The following is a 13,801-nucleotide window of genomic DNA, read 5'->3' on the forward strand; positions in this document are numbered from 1 at the left end:
ACATTAACTTTTGACACTAACTGTAACACTAACATTTAACTGTGGATAATATGTGGATTTCTTTGATCTTTAGTGTATCAATAAAATGGGAATGATACTATTTGTGGTACCTACCTTTCCATGGTTGATGGGAAGCTTGAATGAGATATACATAAATTGCCTTCCAAACTTTCAAACTCTCTCTCTCTCTTTATACACTTTATACACACACACACACACACACACACACACACACACACACACACACACACACATCAGTTCTTTGTTTCACTACAAACATTATTAGGCCAGGGATAATGTCTTGAGAGCTTTATAACTTCCCCAGCCACTGACATAATGCATTGTGCACAGAATTCATTCATTCATTTATTCAAAACTTTTTTCAATCATTTATCATGTGGGGATCATTGTGCTAGCCATTGGAAAATAGACAAAAATTAAATAATTCAAAATTTAGCAATCTTTTATTAAACAGCTACTATGTGCAAGGGCACTCTGATAGGCATTGGGAAAGCAAAGACAAAAGTGAAATAGCATGGAGCTTATATTGTAGGATTTTAAAATGAATGCTGTGATGGCATTAAGAGTTGAAGGAATGTTGAACTTTTCCTGTAAAGAAATAGTCAACAAGGTAATCATACAACATTTGATTTGTTTGGGGGTTCTACACTAAGGGCAGATTTGTCTTACAGATAGCACAAAGCAGACACAGTCAACTATAAATTTATAAATGGGGATGTGTCCAAAACTGTTTGTCATGAATTAAACACTGCTCAGACAAGGAAGTGTCTTAGGCAAAGGGCAATGCTAATCCTTCCCTGTGATGAGAGACAGCTCTTAAACAAAGCAGAACAGGATGTTCCATGGAGCCCAGAAACACAGGATTCTATTTGGAATATACTCAATGGATTTCTGATATTACACTTGAGGAGCAGGACGTGGGGAAAGTGTAGGGGCTAGAAAAGAAAAAAGGAAAGGGGAGGTAAGATCTGTCCTCTTTCTTTCCTTTAGACTACCAGAAGCTGGGGTAAATTCATCCACATTGGTCAATGATTCCTTCCAGGGTTGTGTTCCTGACACTTTTCAGAAAACTGAAGACAGCTGTTCCCCCCGTGCCCTTCTCTGCCAGTGCCTGAGGTGGCCGTGCAAGATGGTCCAGCTGGTCTTTGGCCTTGGCTGCCCCAGTAAGGAGGTACTTGGCCACAATGTTGATGTGATGGCTCCTCAGTTCAGCCAGGGCTTTCACACACTGGTTATAGGCTTCATGTAGCAGGCAGCTCCTAGATGACAAGATGAACTTCTTCAGAGAAGGAGCAGAGTGGATTTCCTCTATGAAGGCTCTATGAGAAGGAGGCATGTATTCTCTCATTCTGTGCAAGAAGGTAGCTAAAAAAGACCAGAGGAGCATCACATGAGCCAAGTCAAAAGAGAAGAAAGACCTGCCAACTCTCAGACATCACAGCTGTGTCTGGAAAAGCTGTGCCCCTCCCCCCAAATACCATTTAAATATTATTTATGTACCTATTATCTCTCTCAGTAGAATATAAGTTCCTTGAGGATAAAGACTGCTTAATAATTTTTTGTATCCCCAGTGCCTAGAACAGTGCCCAGTAGATACTAAGTGCTTAATAAATCCTTGTGGATTGAGTGTTGATTTAGAGTGAAAATGACCTGAGAACTCATCAAGTCTAAGCCTCTCACTTGACAAGTGAGGAAAATGAGGCCCAGGGACCAGAAGCAACTTGTTCACTGTCACAAATATGTGGCAAAACTAGAATGTGAATCTCGGTCTTCTGATTCCAAATTCACAGTTGTTTCTGTTGTACCATAATGTTTCTCATGTGGAATAGTAGAAAGTGCATATATTTCATATTATTCATCTGATCTACTCTAATGAAATTCTTTGCTGTATTGAGTGGAGAAGGACTCACTATGACATCTCAGGTCTGTTCCTCAACAATTCAGCTACCAACATAAATGTTGGAGAGTCCGCAGAGGTGCAGAGCACCTGTGAACTATACCAAGGTGGAAGTCTTATGAGCAGATATGATCATATCTCTCCTCTGCTCCAAACTTTCCATAGCTCCCTTTTGCTCACAAAAAAGTTCTAATTCTCTAATCTAGCAGTTAAATCTCTCTACAACCTGATGCCACTCTGCTTTTGGAGCCTTATTTTTCACTCTTCCTCTCCCTTCTTCATCCCAAACACCCCAAACCCTAAACTCTAAACCAGTGATGGGCAAACCACAGGCCAGATGTGGCCCCCTGAAATGTTCTATCCAGCCACTTGACATTATTCCTAATCTGATGAATACAGTGAGTAGCATACAATACAGTGAAACTTCGAAAGAGTTGTCTTAGAAACAGACTGACAGATGAGTATTTCTTTTCTTTTGGCTCCCTCTTTAAAAGTTTACCCATCACTGCTCTAGACTAACTGAACAATTCACAATTCTCTCACCCTACCCCCAATATATATATAAACAAAGCCTGAGAAGTTAAGTGACTTCAAGAAATTAGTCAGTCAATCAACAAGTCCTTCTACGAGTCAGGCCCAAAGACCCACAGAGCATAAATGATAGAGCTAGGATTTGAAACCCGAATCTTCTAACCCTGAAATCTACTGCCAATCCATGACATCATGCTGGTCCCTTACTCTTTGGTCTCCCCTTCCATCCCTTCCACCTCCTTCTTAGTCTTTAAGCTCTGCAATATTTCAGTTTTGGACTTTAATGGATATTAGTGTTGTCTTGGAATTTGCAAACAGCAGACTAGAGGGGAAAATGGGGGCATTTGTTATTATGAAGTGTTTTAAGAATCTTCCTGGCAATAATAAGATGACAAATCTTAAGAGCCATCAATCAAGGAGGAATTTTGAGCCCATGTCTTTATGAACTTGCTTTTATTTTAAGATCTTGACATCTAATGCTAGAGAAGACTTTTGAGGGCCTGTTGGACAACAAGAAGATCAAATTGGTCAGCATTTCAAAAAAATTGATGCAAACTATTCACTAAAAGGTCAAATACTGAAGCTAAAGCTTAAATATTTTGGCCACATAATGAGAAGACAGGACTCACTGGAAAAGAACCTGATGTTGGAAAAGATTAAAAGCAAAAGGAGAAGGAGATGTCAGAGGATGGGATAAATAGATAGTGTAATAGAAACAATGAGCATGAATTTGCAGAGACTTTAAGAGATAGTAGAGGATAAGAGGGTTTGGCATGCTATGGCCAACAGGGTCATAGAGTCAGACCCAACTGAACAACTGAATAACAACTTTGATATAATTGATTTCTTTTGTAATCCTACAAATTTTATTTTATACATTTAAAAATGTCATTCTGAAAAGGGATCCATAGACTACAAAATTCCCAAAGAGATCTATGTCAAAAAAAAGTTTAAGGACCCCTTACTCTAATTCTGTTGGTCAGTGATAGAGCTGTGATTTGAATTAAAGTTTTCTAACTCTATCCCATCTCCACCTTTTTTTTTCTTTCAGATAATATGTTGATGACCTTTTAAAAAATGTGTGCCAGATATAAACTGGTTCCTTTCTTTCTTGAATGTTTGGCAACTGATTTTAATATTATCACAGCCAGTGCTATGTTCTGTAAAAAATAATGCTTTTGGAATAAAAGAATCCAAATTCAAATCCTAATTTTGCTACTTACAGATTGTATGATCCTGCGTGATTTTACCTCTCTCAGCTTATAGCTGAGATTTTACCTCAGCTGTAAAACTGGAGAGATTAGACAAGATACATCTCGAGTCCTTTTAGAACCTTAGAATGTAAGCTTCTTGCAAGAAGGGATTTTTGCCTTCTTGGTATTTATATCCCTAATACCTGTTGTCAGTCAATCAATAATCATTTCTAAAATTCCTAATGTATGCTATGCAATGTGCTAAGTGCTTACACATAGCAGGCAATAAATCTTTATTGACTGATTATTTTAAAATCTTTGATCTGATGAAACATTGACATCTTTCACTTTCTTGTACTTCACCTTTATTCATACTGTTTCTATTCCCAGAATGCCACCTTCTAACTTTTCAACTTTTCAATTACTAAAAGTCTACTCATCCTTTTGTTCGGTCATTTGGTCATGTCTGACTCTTCTTGACCCCATGGACCACACTGTCCATAAAGTTTTCTTGGCAGAAATACTAGAGTGCTTTTCCATTTCTTTCTCCAGCTCATTTTACAGATGAGGAAACTTAGGCAGAGTTAGGTGACTTGCTCAAAGTCACATAGATAATAAGTGTCTGAGGCCAGATTTGAAGTCAGTCTTCCGCTTTCAGGTCTATCTACCATGTTCCCACACAGTTCCTCTTGCTAATGCAACCTTTACTCTCTCTTGCCACATGTGGATATTGATTGTACTTTTCTAGTGCACCTAGCATATAATCTTTTGGTGTATTTCTGTTGTGTGCTCTTCTAGACCATAAATTTTATGAGAATAGGAACTATGTCTAATCCAAGCTTCATATCTTATCTTTTCCAAGACTTAGTACAGTGCTCTATGCAATTTGAATATTATCTTTAGAACCCAGAAACACATCCACGAAATAATCAAAAATACTTATTAAATTTTAATTATACTTAATAGGGATACATGAAAATTTTTTTTAAAAATCTCTGCCTTAGAGGAGTTTACATTCTAGTTAAATGGTTTACCTGGTTGCTGAGGGAGTAAATGAGAATTAACAACTTTGATTATGTTTAATGTAGCATAATAGTATCATCCAGCTCAGTTGCTTAAAAATACAAAACTAATTAGCAGATAATGTATTTATTGAGAACCTACTACAATGTACTAAACTTAGAAGGCCACTTACTGATGCATCTAGTCTAAAATAAATAACTAAGAATAATAATTCAAGGGATAGAACTCAAAGAGATAGATTTTACCTAAATATAATGAAAGGGAGTTAAAAAAAAAAGAAAAACAAAGAACTGCCCCAAAATGGAATAGGATCTTTCAAAAGGTACTGAGTTTTTAACCTGTCACTTGAACTCTTCAGGTAGGAGTTGGACCATAATAAGCTCAAACCGGGTACATTATTTTGACATAAAGGGTAATATTATAAGCAAATATTGACATGAGAATGACATGGAAGAAATTATGTGTCAGAACTATGGATGGAGAAGAATTTATGGCCAAACAAGAGAGAGAGAGCCATAGGAGATGAAATGGATAATTTTGATTATATAAAATTAAAGTTTTCACATAAAACTAGTGCAGCCAAAATTAGTAGAAAAGTAGAAAACTGGGAGAAAAAAGATTTTACAGTTAATTTCTCCAATACAAGTATCATTCATCAAATCTATAGAGAACCAAACCAAAATGATAAACATAGGAGTCATTCCCCAATTGATAAACATTCAAATGATATAAATAGGCAATTCTAAGAACAAAACATCAGAGCTAATCATATTCATCTAAAAATGTTCTAGGTGGCTCATTGGATTGAGATAGGATGTCTTGGGTTCAAATCTGACCTCAGACTTCCTAGCTGTGTCTCCCTGGGTGAGTCACTTAACCCCCCTCTGCTTAACCCCCACTGCTCTTTTGCCTTAGTATTGATTCTAAGGCAGAAGGTAAGGTTTTTGTTTTTGTTTTTGTTTTTGTTTTTTGAATGAAAAAATTAAAATGTTCTAATTCACTAATAATTATAGAAATACAGATTAAAATAACTCTGAGATACCATCTCACTCCTATCAGATTGGTTTAGACAATAGAAAATTAAAGTGACAGTGACGGATGCTACAGGACATGTGATAAAATATGTGACAAAAAAATGCCCTACTGCTGGAACTGTGAACTGGTCTAACTATTCTGGAGAACAATTTGGAACTTTGCCCAAAGGGCTATAAAACTGTGCATGTCCTCTGACCCAGAAATATGACTACCATGTCTGTACTCCAAGGAAATCAAAGAAAAAGGAAAAGTACTCGCAAGTACCAAAATACTAATTACAGTTCTTTTTGTAGTGGCAAATAATTGGTCTCTGGTCTTCCTGACTCCATTCCCAGTTTTCTATCCACTGTACTGCTTAGCTGTCCCAATAAGCCTATGAGGTAAGTGCTATTACTAACCTTATCCTACAGAAGAGGCAAACAGTAATTAAATGACTTTCCCAAGATCATGCAATTATTGAGATTTTAATACAGAATTTGAACTCAGGTCTTATTGACTCAAAGTCCAAGTCTTTATACACTGTACCAGTTGACTGCCTTAAATCTTATCCAGGGAAATGTACTCAGTCATCTTTCCTTCTTCCTTCCTTCTTTCCTTCCTTCCTTTCTTTCTTTCTTCCTTCCTCCCTTCCTTTCTTTCTTTCTTCCTTCCTCCCTTCCTTTCTTTCTTTCCATTTCTTTCTTTCTTCTTTTCTTTTTTTAAACTCTTACCTTCTGTCTTGGAATCAATACCGTGTGTTGGTAAGGGCTGAGCAATGGTGGTTAAGTGACTTGCCTGTGGTCTTTCAGCTAGGAAGTATCTGAGGCCAGATTTGAACCTAGGACCTCCCACCTACTTAGTCCTCTTTTAATAGACCCTGATAGGGCATGATTTTCCATTTCCCAGGAGGCCCTTCTCTGAACACATTCCAGTTTGCCAGCATTCTTCCTAAAATGTGACTCCCAGATCTGAACACAATATTTAAGATAAGATCTGAAGGGAGAGAGGCAAATAGAGCCTTCATCTCCATTACTTTATTCTTAATGTAACTCAAGATTGCTGGCTTTTGGAGTCTCTGTGTCACACCATTGACTGATATAGAGATTAATGTGGGACAGGGAATTAGTAGAAGTTCTCAGACCCATTGGTTCCAAACTCATCAAAGTAATTCCCTGAACCAGTTATCACATTGTTTTTCCCTAATTTAGTATGAGGAAACAGCTACTTAGGAACTTCAACCTGAGTCACAGTGCATAGCTCAAAACAAACTGTTGCCTTGGGGTTTCCTGGTAACAGAAGCCAGAGGCCTGCCAAGATCAGAATAGAATTGGCTTGGTGCAAAAATCTTCTTAAAGGCCTCTTCTTCCCAGCTGATTCAGGAGAATGAAGATTTTTGTGCCATTTTATTCACCCACACCTTTATCAACTGGAACATACTTCTGTCCTCTTTTCAAACCTCCTCATGGCACTGGCAGTGACCCTGGATTATCAAAGGCTATGCCAGTAAAGCTGAAATTCTGGAAGGTTGTGCCAAGCTGGAAATCCCAAATGAGATCAGAGATGGAGAACGGGAGAATGCAGTCTGTGGGTGGGCCTGGTTGAGTAAACCAAGGTTCATCATCGGAAGACTGGGCATCAGATGACGATATTTTAAATCATCTTGTCAAGTGAATTATTTGCTGTGGCAAGGGTTTGTCACCCAGCCAGTCAAAAAGGATTGATTAAGTACTTACTATATTCTAGGCACTATGCTCAGCACTGGATCTATGATCTTCACTGGCTACATGTGCTTCCCACATTCCTAGAATCTGGCTCCTTAAAGGACCAACCAATCTGGCAAGGAATCTTTGGCAAAAGTGTCTCCTGAATTTTTTTAAATAAAAAATAATCAGACTTACTGCTTTCCTTGCTATGACAAACACCTAATAATTCATCAAATGCATGAAATACTGTGCTCTGAGCTGCACTCCCTCCAGAATATTTCAAAGGTTCGTCTGAGACTCCTTCATATATCAGCCCATCTGGAATTGCTGGATTATCCTGCCAGCTGAAAAAGAAAATAAGACAAATGGTTTTTTTTTCATGAATTCTATGCAATTGGATTATATAAGCAGATAGTAAGCATCTAGTAGATACAAAGGGAGAGACAGTGAATTATAACAGGCAGAAAGAGGTGAATTCATGTCCTGCCTGACCTGAAGAAGGGAGAAGAAAGAAGAGGAGAGGAGAGGAGAAGAGAGAAGAGGAGAGGAGAGGAGAGAAAAGAAGAAGGGAGAAGAGAGAAGAGGAGAGGAGAGGGGGAGGAGAGGAGATGGATCTCTAAGGTACTTCCTAATTTGACATCTCAGGATATTGATTTTCCATCATCTTCACATGAAAATGCGTTTGTCTGACAATTAGCTCACCAGGCAATATAACAATGAAGGCTGGCTTTAGAGATGAGGACCTGGATTCAAATACCAGTTTTTCATTGCATTGCATATTCACAGAAACAAACAAACAAACAACAACAAAATTTAAGATTTGGAAGGGAATTCAGTGGTCATCTAATCCAACCCCAAAATGGAAGGGATCCCCATGATAAGATGCCCTTCATCTATGCAAGCAAGTAAGCCACTATTGAGTACCTACATGTCTAATACTATGTAGATATTCTTTCTTTTTTAAAAGGAATGACAAAGGTCAGAACAAGTGAGATTGAGCTTAAGCAGTAAGGCAGGGGCAAATGACCCTGAACATGCCCTGGCTCTTACACTTCCTAATTCTCTGAGACTCAGTTTTCCTTTTTTGTAATATGGTAATGTCCTGCCCCATTATCTCAGGGCTGTTGTGTAAATAGCATTTTGTAAACCTTAAAGAACTAGAGATGTAAACATAATGAGAATGTTTTGAAAGCCATGTTAATCAACCAACATGTCTTTATTAAGCACTTACTATTCACCTGGGACTGAGCAAATCCTTGGGATGCAAAGAAAAGTTAGGTGGACCAGTAGACAGGGTCCTGGGCCTGGAGTCAGGAAGATCTGAGTTCAAATTCAGTCTCACACACTTACTGGCTATGTGACCTGGTAAAATTACCTAACCTCTGCCTGTCTCAGTTTCCTCACCTATAAAGTGGGTATAATATTATCTACTTCTCAGGTAGACATTCATAGAATGAAATAATAATTGTAAAGTCCTTTGAACACTATAAAGCATAACAGAAATACTAGCTATTCTTGTTATTGAAGAGATAGTTTCTGCTCTCAAGGAGCTCTCATTTCATCAGAGAAGACAATGTGCAAATAAACAAAATCTATAAAGCACAAATGCAAAGAAGCCTCAGGAGATTGGGGGTGGGGGACCAGTGCTGGGAATGACCCTCTGCAGAAGGTGGAATATGATCTCAATTTATAGGATCATATATTTAGAATAGGAAGGAGAGGGGACAGCTAGGTAGTGAGAGAGCACCAAGGCTGGAGATGAGAGGTCGAGTTCAAATATGCCTTCAGACACTTCTTAGCTGTGTGACTGGGCAAACCTCTTAACCTAGTCCTTAACCAGAACCAATATTTTGTATTGATTCTAAGACACAAGTTAAGGATTTAAAAATAATAGAACCAGAAGGAGCCTTCAGAAATCATCAAATCCAATAACATGTTTTACACATAATGAAACCAAGATCTAGAGAAGTAAAGTCAAATCAAGATCATTCCTTGGACATAGAAAAAATGATTCTTCCAGGTGTGATAGAATACTGCCTGACATGCCAGCACATCTGGCACATTCTATGCATGCCCCTGGATGTCACATTGGCAGAACCAGAGTTCATCTGCCTAGAATGGAAGCCAAAATTTGAGACTTGAGCATTCAAGGGACAATATCTCACTCCAGCACTGTTCCTCTGGTTTTTATGAGATGATTCAAGAGAAGAAGAAACTCAAAAATAGCAAAAAGTGTTTCAGTCCCTCCAAAGCCTAAGCAGATGTTTTTGGGAGATCTGAGAGGGAAATAGTTGCCTTATCAAACAATTATTTTTAGCCTTTCTTGGAGAATATTTATAGCAATCCTAAGAAATGAATAAATATGAAGAGATTAAAGATTGAAAGACCATGTGGTTTTTTTAAAAAAGTGTCAATGACCTCCCTACTAAGAAGGCTATATGAGTGGAAATGGTAGGGGAGGAACTTTATCTTGTAATAAAATCTCTCATCTTAAAAATAAAATTTTGAGAGAATTCTAGCCATAGAAAAGACCAGAAATGGAAGAGCAAAAAAGAAATTTTGTAATTTAGAGTGAAAATATTTCCAATTTTTAATATTGTCAAAATGTTGGTATTTGTAGCTATCAATTGGGGCAGCTAGGTGATGCAATGGTTAGAGTACTGGGCTTAGAAACAGGAAGACATCCTCCTGAGTTCAAATGTGGCCTCAGAAACTTACTAGTCTGGAAAAGTCACTTAATCCTGTTTGACTCCTTTTCCTCATTTTAAAATGAACTGGAGAAAGACATGGCAAACCAGCCCAGTTTCTTTGCCAAGAAAACCCCAGATGGGGTCATGGAGAGTCAGACACATTTCAACAACAGCAACAATAACAATAATAAAAACATTGTTTTCAATCCAAGTCAAAGAGTACTCATTGAGCACTTACTGTGCAAAACATGCTACATTCACATATAGTATTACTATTATTTTACTTATCTGATTTGCCATAAACAAACTATCATAAGCAAAGCAAGGAAGAAGCAGGAATTCTGCTTTATGGTAAAGAGGTAGCCTTTGTGTTGCTTACAAAGAGATAGATGGAAAGTGGTGTATGAGGAGGAGAAAGCCCACCTTGGCCAAGGTGGTAGAGCCCATAAGGAGCAAAGTCAGGGTTTAGGCCATAGAGTTCTTTTTTTTTAAACCCTTACCTTCCATCTTAGAACCAATACTGTATATTGGTTCCAAGGCAGAATGGTGCTAAAGGGGTAGGCAATGGGGATTAAGTGACTTGCCCAGGGTCATACAGCTAGGAACCACCATATAGTTCTCTATCAGCTTCTTACCAAGCTTGAGATCAATATGGAAGCCCTCTGGATCTTCCTTCCTCATAATATATCACATCTTCATGAAGCATTTTAGTTTAACTCAATTCAACATGCCAATTAGGTACAAGGTACTGGTGCTGGGACAAATAGGAAAATAGGCCCTGCCCTTGAGGACTCACCACTCCTAGGGTGAAATAATTAAATGGTAAATATACTACATATAAAATAATTTCAGTGAGGGAAAGCATGCTCAGGAGAGATATCACTTGAGATGAGCCTTGAATAGCATGAGAAATTGCAAGAGGTAATAGTGAGGAGAGGGAGCATTCCAGGCAGAAAAGACATAAAGCCTAAATACAAAGGCAAGCTATGGAATGCTATCTAAAGTGGAGGGGAAAGGAGGCCACATTAGCTGGAACTTGGAGTGTGTGAACACTCTATATAGCAGAATGCTAGTTAATGTTTAACAACTGGATTTCTGAAAAATAAATTTTTAAATGTATATCATGACAGCTTTTTAGGTTTAATCTGCATTATTAACATTTCCCCCATCATTTCTTTAACTCTAGACAATCTACCAAACAATAAATCAAACTCTGTTCTATAGTATTTGCCAAGTTCTGGAATATAAATGCTCATATTGAAAAATGCAACAATCCACTGTAGGAGGCCAGTATGAGCTGACTCCAGCACATTCCTTACTCTAGGTTAAAGTTAGATTTTTGAAGGACCTTAAATATGACAATGAAAGGTTTATGCTTCATTCTAAAGATAATCAGGAACCCTTGAAGCTTTGTGAATGGGAGAATGACATGGTGGCTGGCCACTTTAGGAATATTAATTTGGCAGTCATATGGAAAGCACATGCATCTGGAGGGTGCTCAGTAATTGGGGTCTGGGGTTCATTTTGGGTCCATTTCCACATAAGGTATTGAGACAGAATAATGGAGTCCCAAAAAACTTAGCTCAATATTAGGGGAGAAATAATGGGACCAACTTTTAAGAGAAATAAACTTTTTTTAGTCTCATTTTACCACCTTTCCTATATATCCCTTCCATTATTCTTTTATTTCTCTTTCAATGTCTTATCTCCTAGGACCTTCCAGAGTTCCCAAAATATTCTATACTATTCAGGTTTGCCCTCTCCTAACAGTGCCAAGATGACCTCTCTACCTTCTACCAGTTATCATCAAAAAACCTAGTCCCTCGACACAAGAGTTCTCAGGAAAATGTTAGACTTCAGCTGTATTAGATAATTTATGTGCTTAAATTAAGCCATGCTTTGTTATAGATGATTTAAAATTATCTGCATTTTAGGGTAAAGAGATTTTTAATTGGTAATTGGTAGAATTCCAAAGTGAGGAGAAGAGAGGTTCTGAGGTAAGACCTTATTCTGACCCTTTAAATCACTTACAAGTTATTACATATTCTTCTTACCTGCCCGCTAGGGAAGGTAAGATATTGGGAGGAAAAGAGGAGTAGGAATAAGTAGAATTCAGAGTTTAAGCTTCTTGCCCTCACTTTTACAGGACTTATAACTAGTTCATCACTAATACAGAGGTCGGTCATGAAGACTCAATAAGAATCACTCATCTCTCACACATGCCGGTGATCACTCAAGCTTGGAACCACAGGGAAGAGAAAATTAAATGTCACTTCTCACTCTAGGGAATTCCCTGATCTTTCAGCCCTGACCTGGACCCAAAAAAGTACCCTGCTATTCTCTCCTCTTCCCCATCCCATTAGAAAAGTGTTCATGTGGCCTCCCACAAGGAAAGCAAGTGAGCTGTACTTACCCAGACAGAAAGATCCGGATGACTGCATAAAATATGGCTGGATCTACATAATCTAGGGGAACAATCAAAATATGAACTTTTCTACAGGCAAAGAATAAAAGGGAAGAAGAAGAAGAAAGCAATTGGTTACATGTGCAGCAGCAATGTGCTCTCTCGGGCGCTTCCTCCATCTGATCTGTACAATGACCTGGAATTAAAGCAGCCTGAGAGGGGGATGGAATGTTCTCTCCCGCAGTTGCCCTCATTGGTGTCTGCAGAAATCTTAAGCTATTCCATATGCTACCCTACCCTATTTGTTGTGTTTTTCAACTCTTGTCATTTAAAAAAATTAATTGAAAAGAAAATTCCCAACAGATCAAGGTACTCATGCCGAATTGTGCTCAAGGACATCATGTTTGTGAAGGCAGGTTGGCAATAGGTAAAGAGGAAGGAATAGTATTTAGAGGAACAGAGTCCTCGCATGGTACACTATAAAGGAACGTTGGCTAGGTTAAAATTCTCTGGCAAGTCATTGAATTTCACTATGCCTCAGTTTCCTCATTTATAAAATCAGTTCTTACCTCTAAAGTCAATTTTGGCTACAAATTTATGAAGCTATATTCTAAGTTCCTAGGGTAGGAAACCTAAAGGTAGTGCTTCTCTGAAACTTGGACTCATATTATCAGTCCTCGAGTTGGAAAGGACCTCAGAGGCCATCTGCTCCAATCCCCACTCAAACTGTGATCTTCTCCAAAATATCCCCCAGCCCATGATCATCTAGCTGCTACCTGAAGACTTCCACTGTTGGAAAATTCACTGCCTCTCAAGGCAGTACATTTCACCTGTGTGCAATATAATTTTAGGAATTTTGGTTTTTTCTTTTACCTAACATCTTTCTGCAACTCTTACCCATTGCTCCTTGCTTTGACCTCAGGGGCTAAATCCAAATCTAATTCTTTTTTTTTTCATGTAATAACTCTACAGATACCAACAGCTTTATTTTGAGTGAACAGAAAACATGAGAGCCAAGCCTACCCAGCTCACATAACAACCCAGGAATGCCTACCTGCCTACCTTAGTTTATGATCTTTAAACTTTAAACATGGTTCTTGAACCTTCTTGGGTCATGAACCTCTTTGGCAATGTGATAAAGCTTATGAGTTCCTCCTCAGAATAAGGATTATAGGGAAACCAAAAGTGATATATGTGTGTGTGTGTTTCCTATTTATTTTATATTTATATTTTATTTTCCCACTTATTTATATTCATATTTTATTTTCCCATTTATTTGTATTTGTTATTTCTATTCACATTAACATTCATAGGCACCTTAAAAT

The 13,801-nt window shown here is 38.0% G+C and overlaps 1 protein-coding gene across 1 annotated transcript in view; it reads right to left on the reverse strand.

Annotated features, from left to right (window-relative positions):
• Positions 1–353: 353 nt before the first annotated feature.
• Positions 354–13,801, reverse strand: part of IDO2 (indoleamine 2,3-dioxygenase 2) — a 100,138-nt gene continuing 86,690 nt past the window's right edge. Inside the window, exons 8-10 of the mRNA XM_044660847.1 lie at positions 12,486–12,537; positions 7,578–7,726; positions 354–1,386 (exon numbers count right to left, since the gene is read on the reverse strand). Of these exons, the coding sequence (XP_044516782.1) occupies positions 1,034–1,386; positions 7,578–7,726; positions 12,486–12,537 (554 nt within the window). The 3' untranslated portion in view covers positions 354–1,033. The remainder of the gene's footprint in view (positions 1,387–7,577; positions 7,727–12,485; positions 12,538–13,801) is intronic.

The sequence above is a fragment of the Gracilinanus agilis genome, chromosome 2 (genome assembly GCF_016433145.1).
Source record: "Gracilinanus agilis isolate LMUSP501 chromosome 2, AgileGrace, whole genome shotgun sequence".
Classification (NCBI taxonomy): Eukaryota; Metazoa; Chordata; class Mammalia; order Didelphimorphia; family Didelphidae; genus Gracilinanus; species Gracilinanus agilis.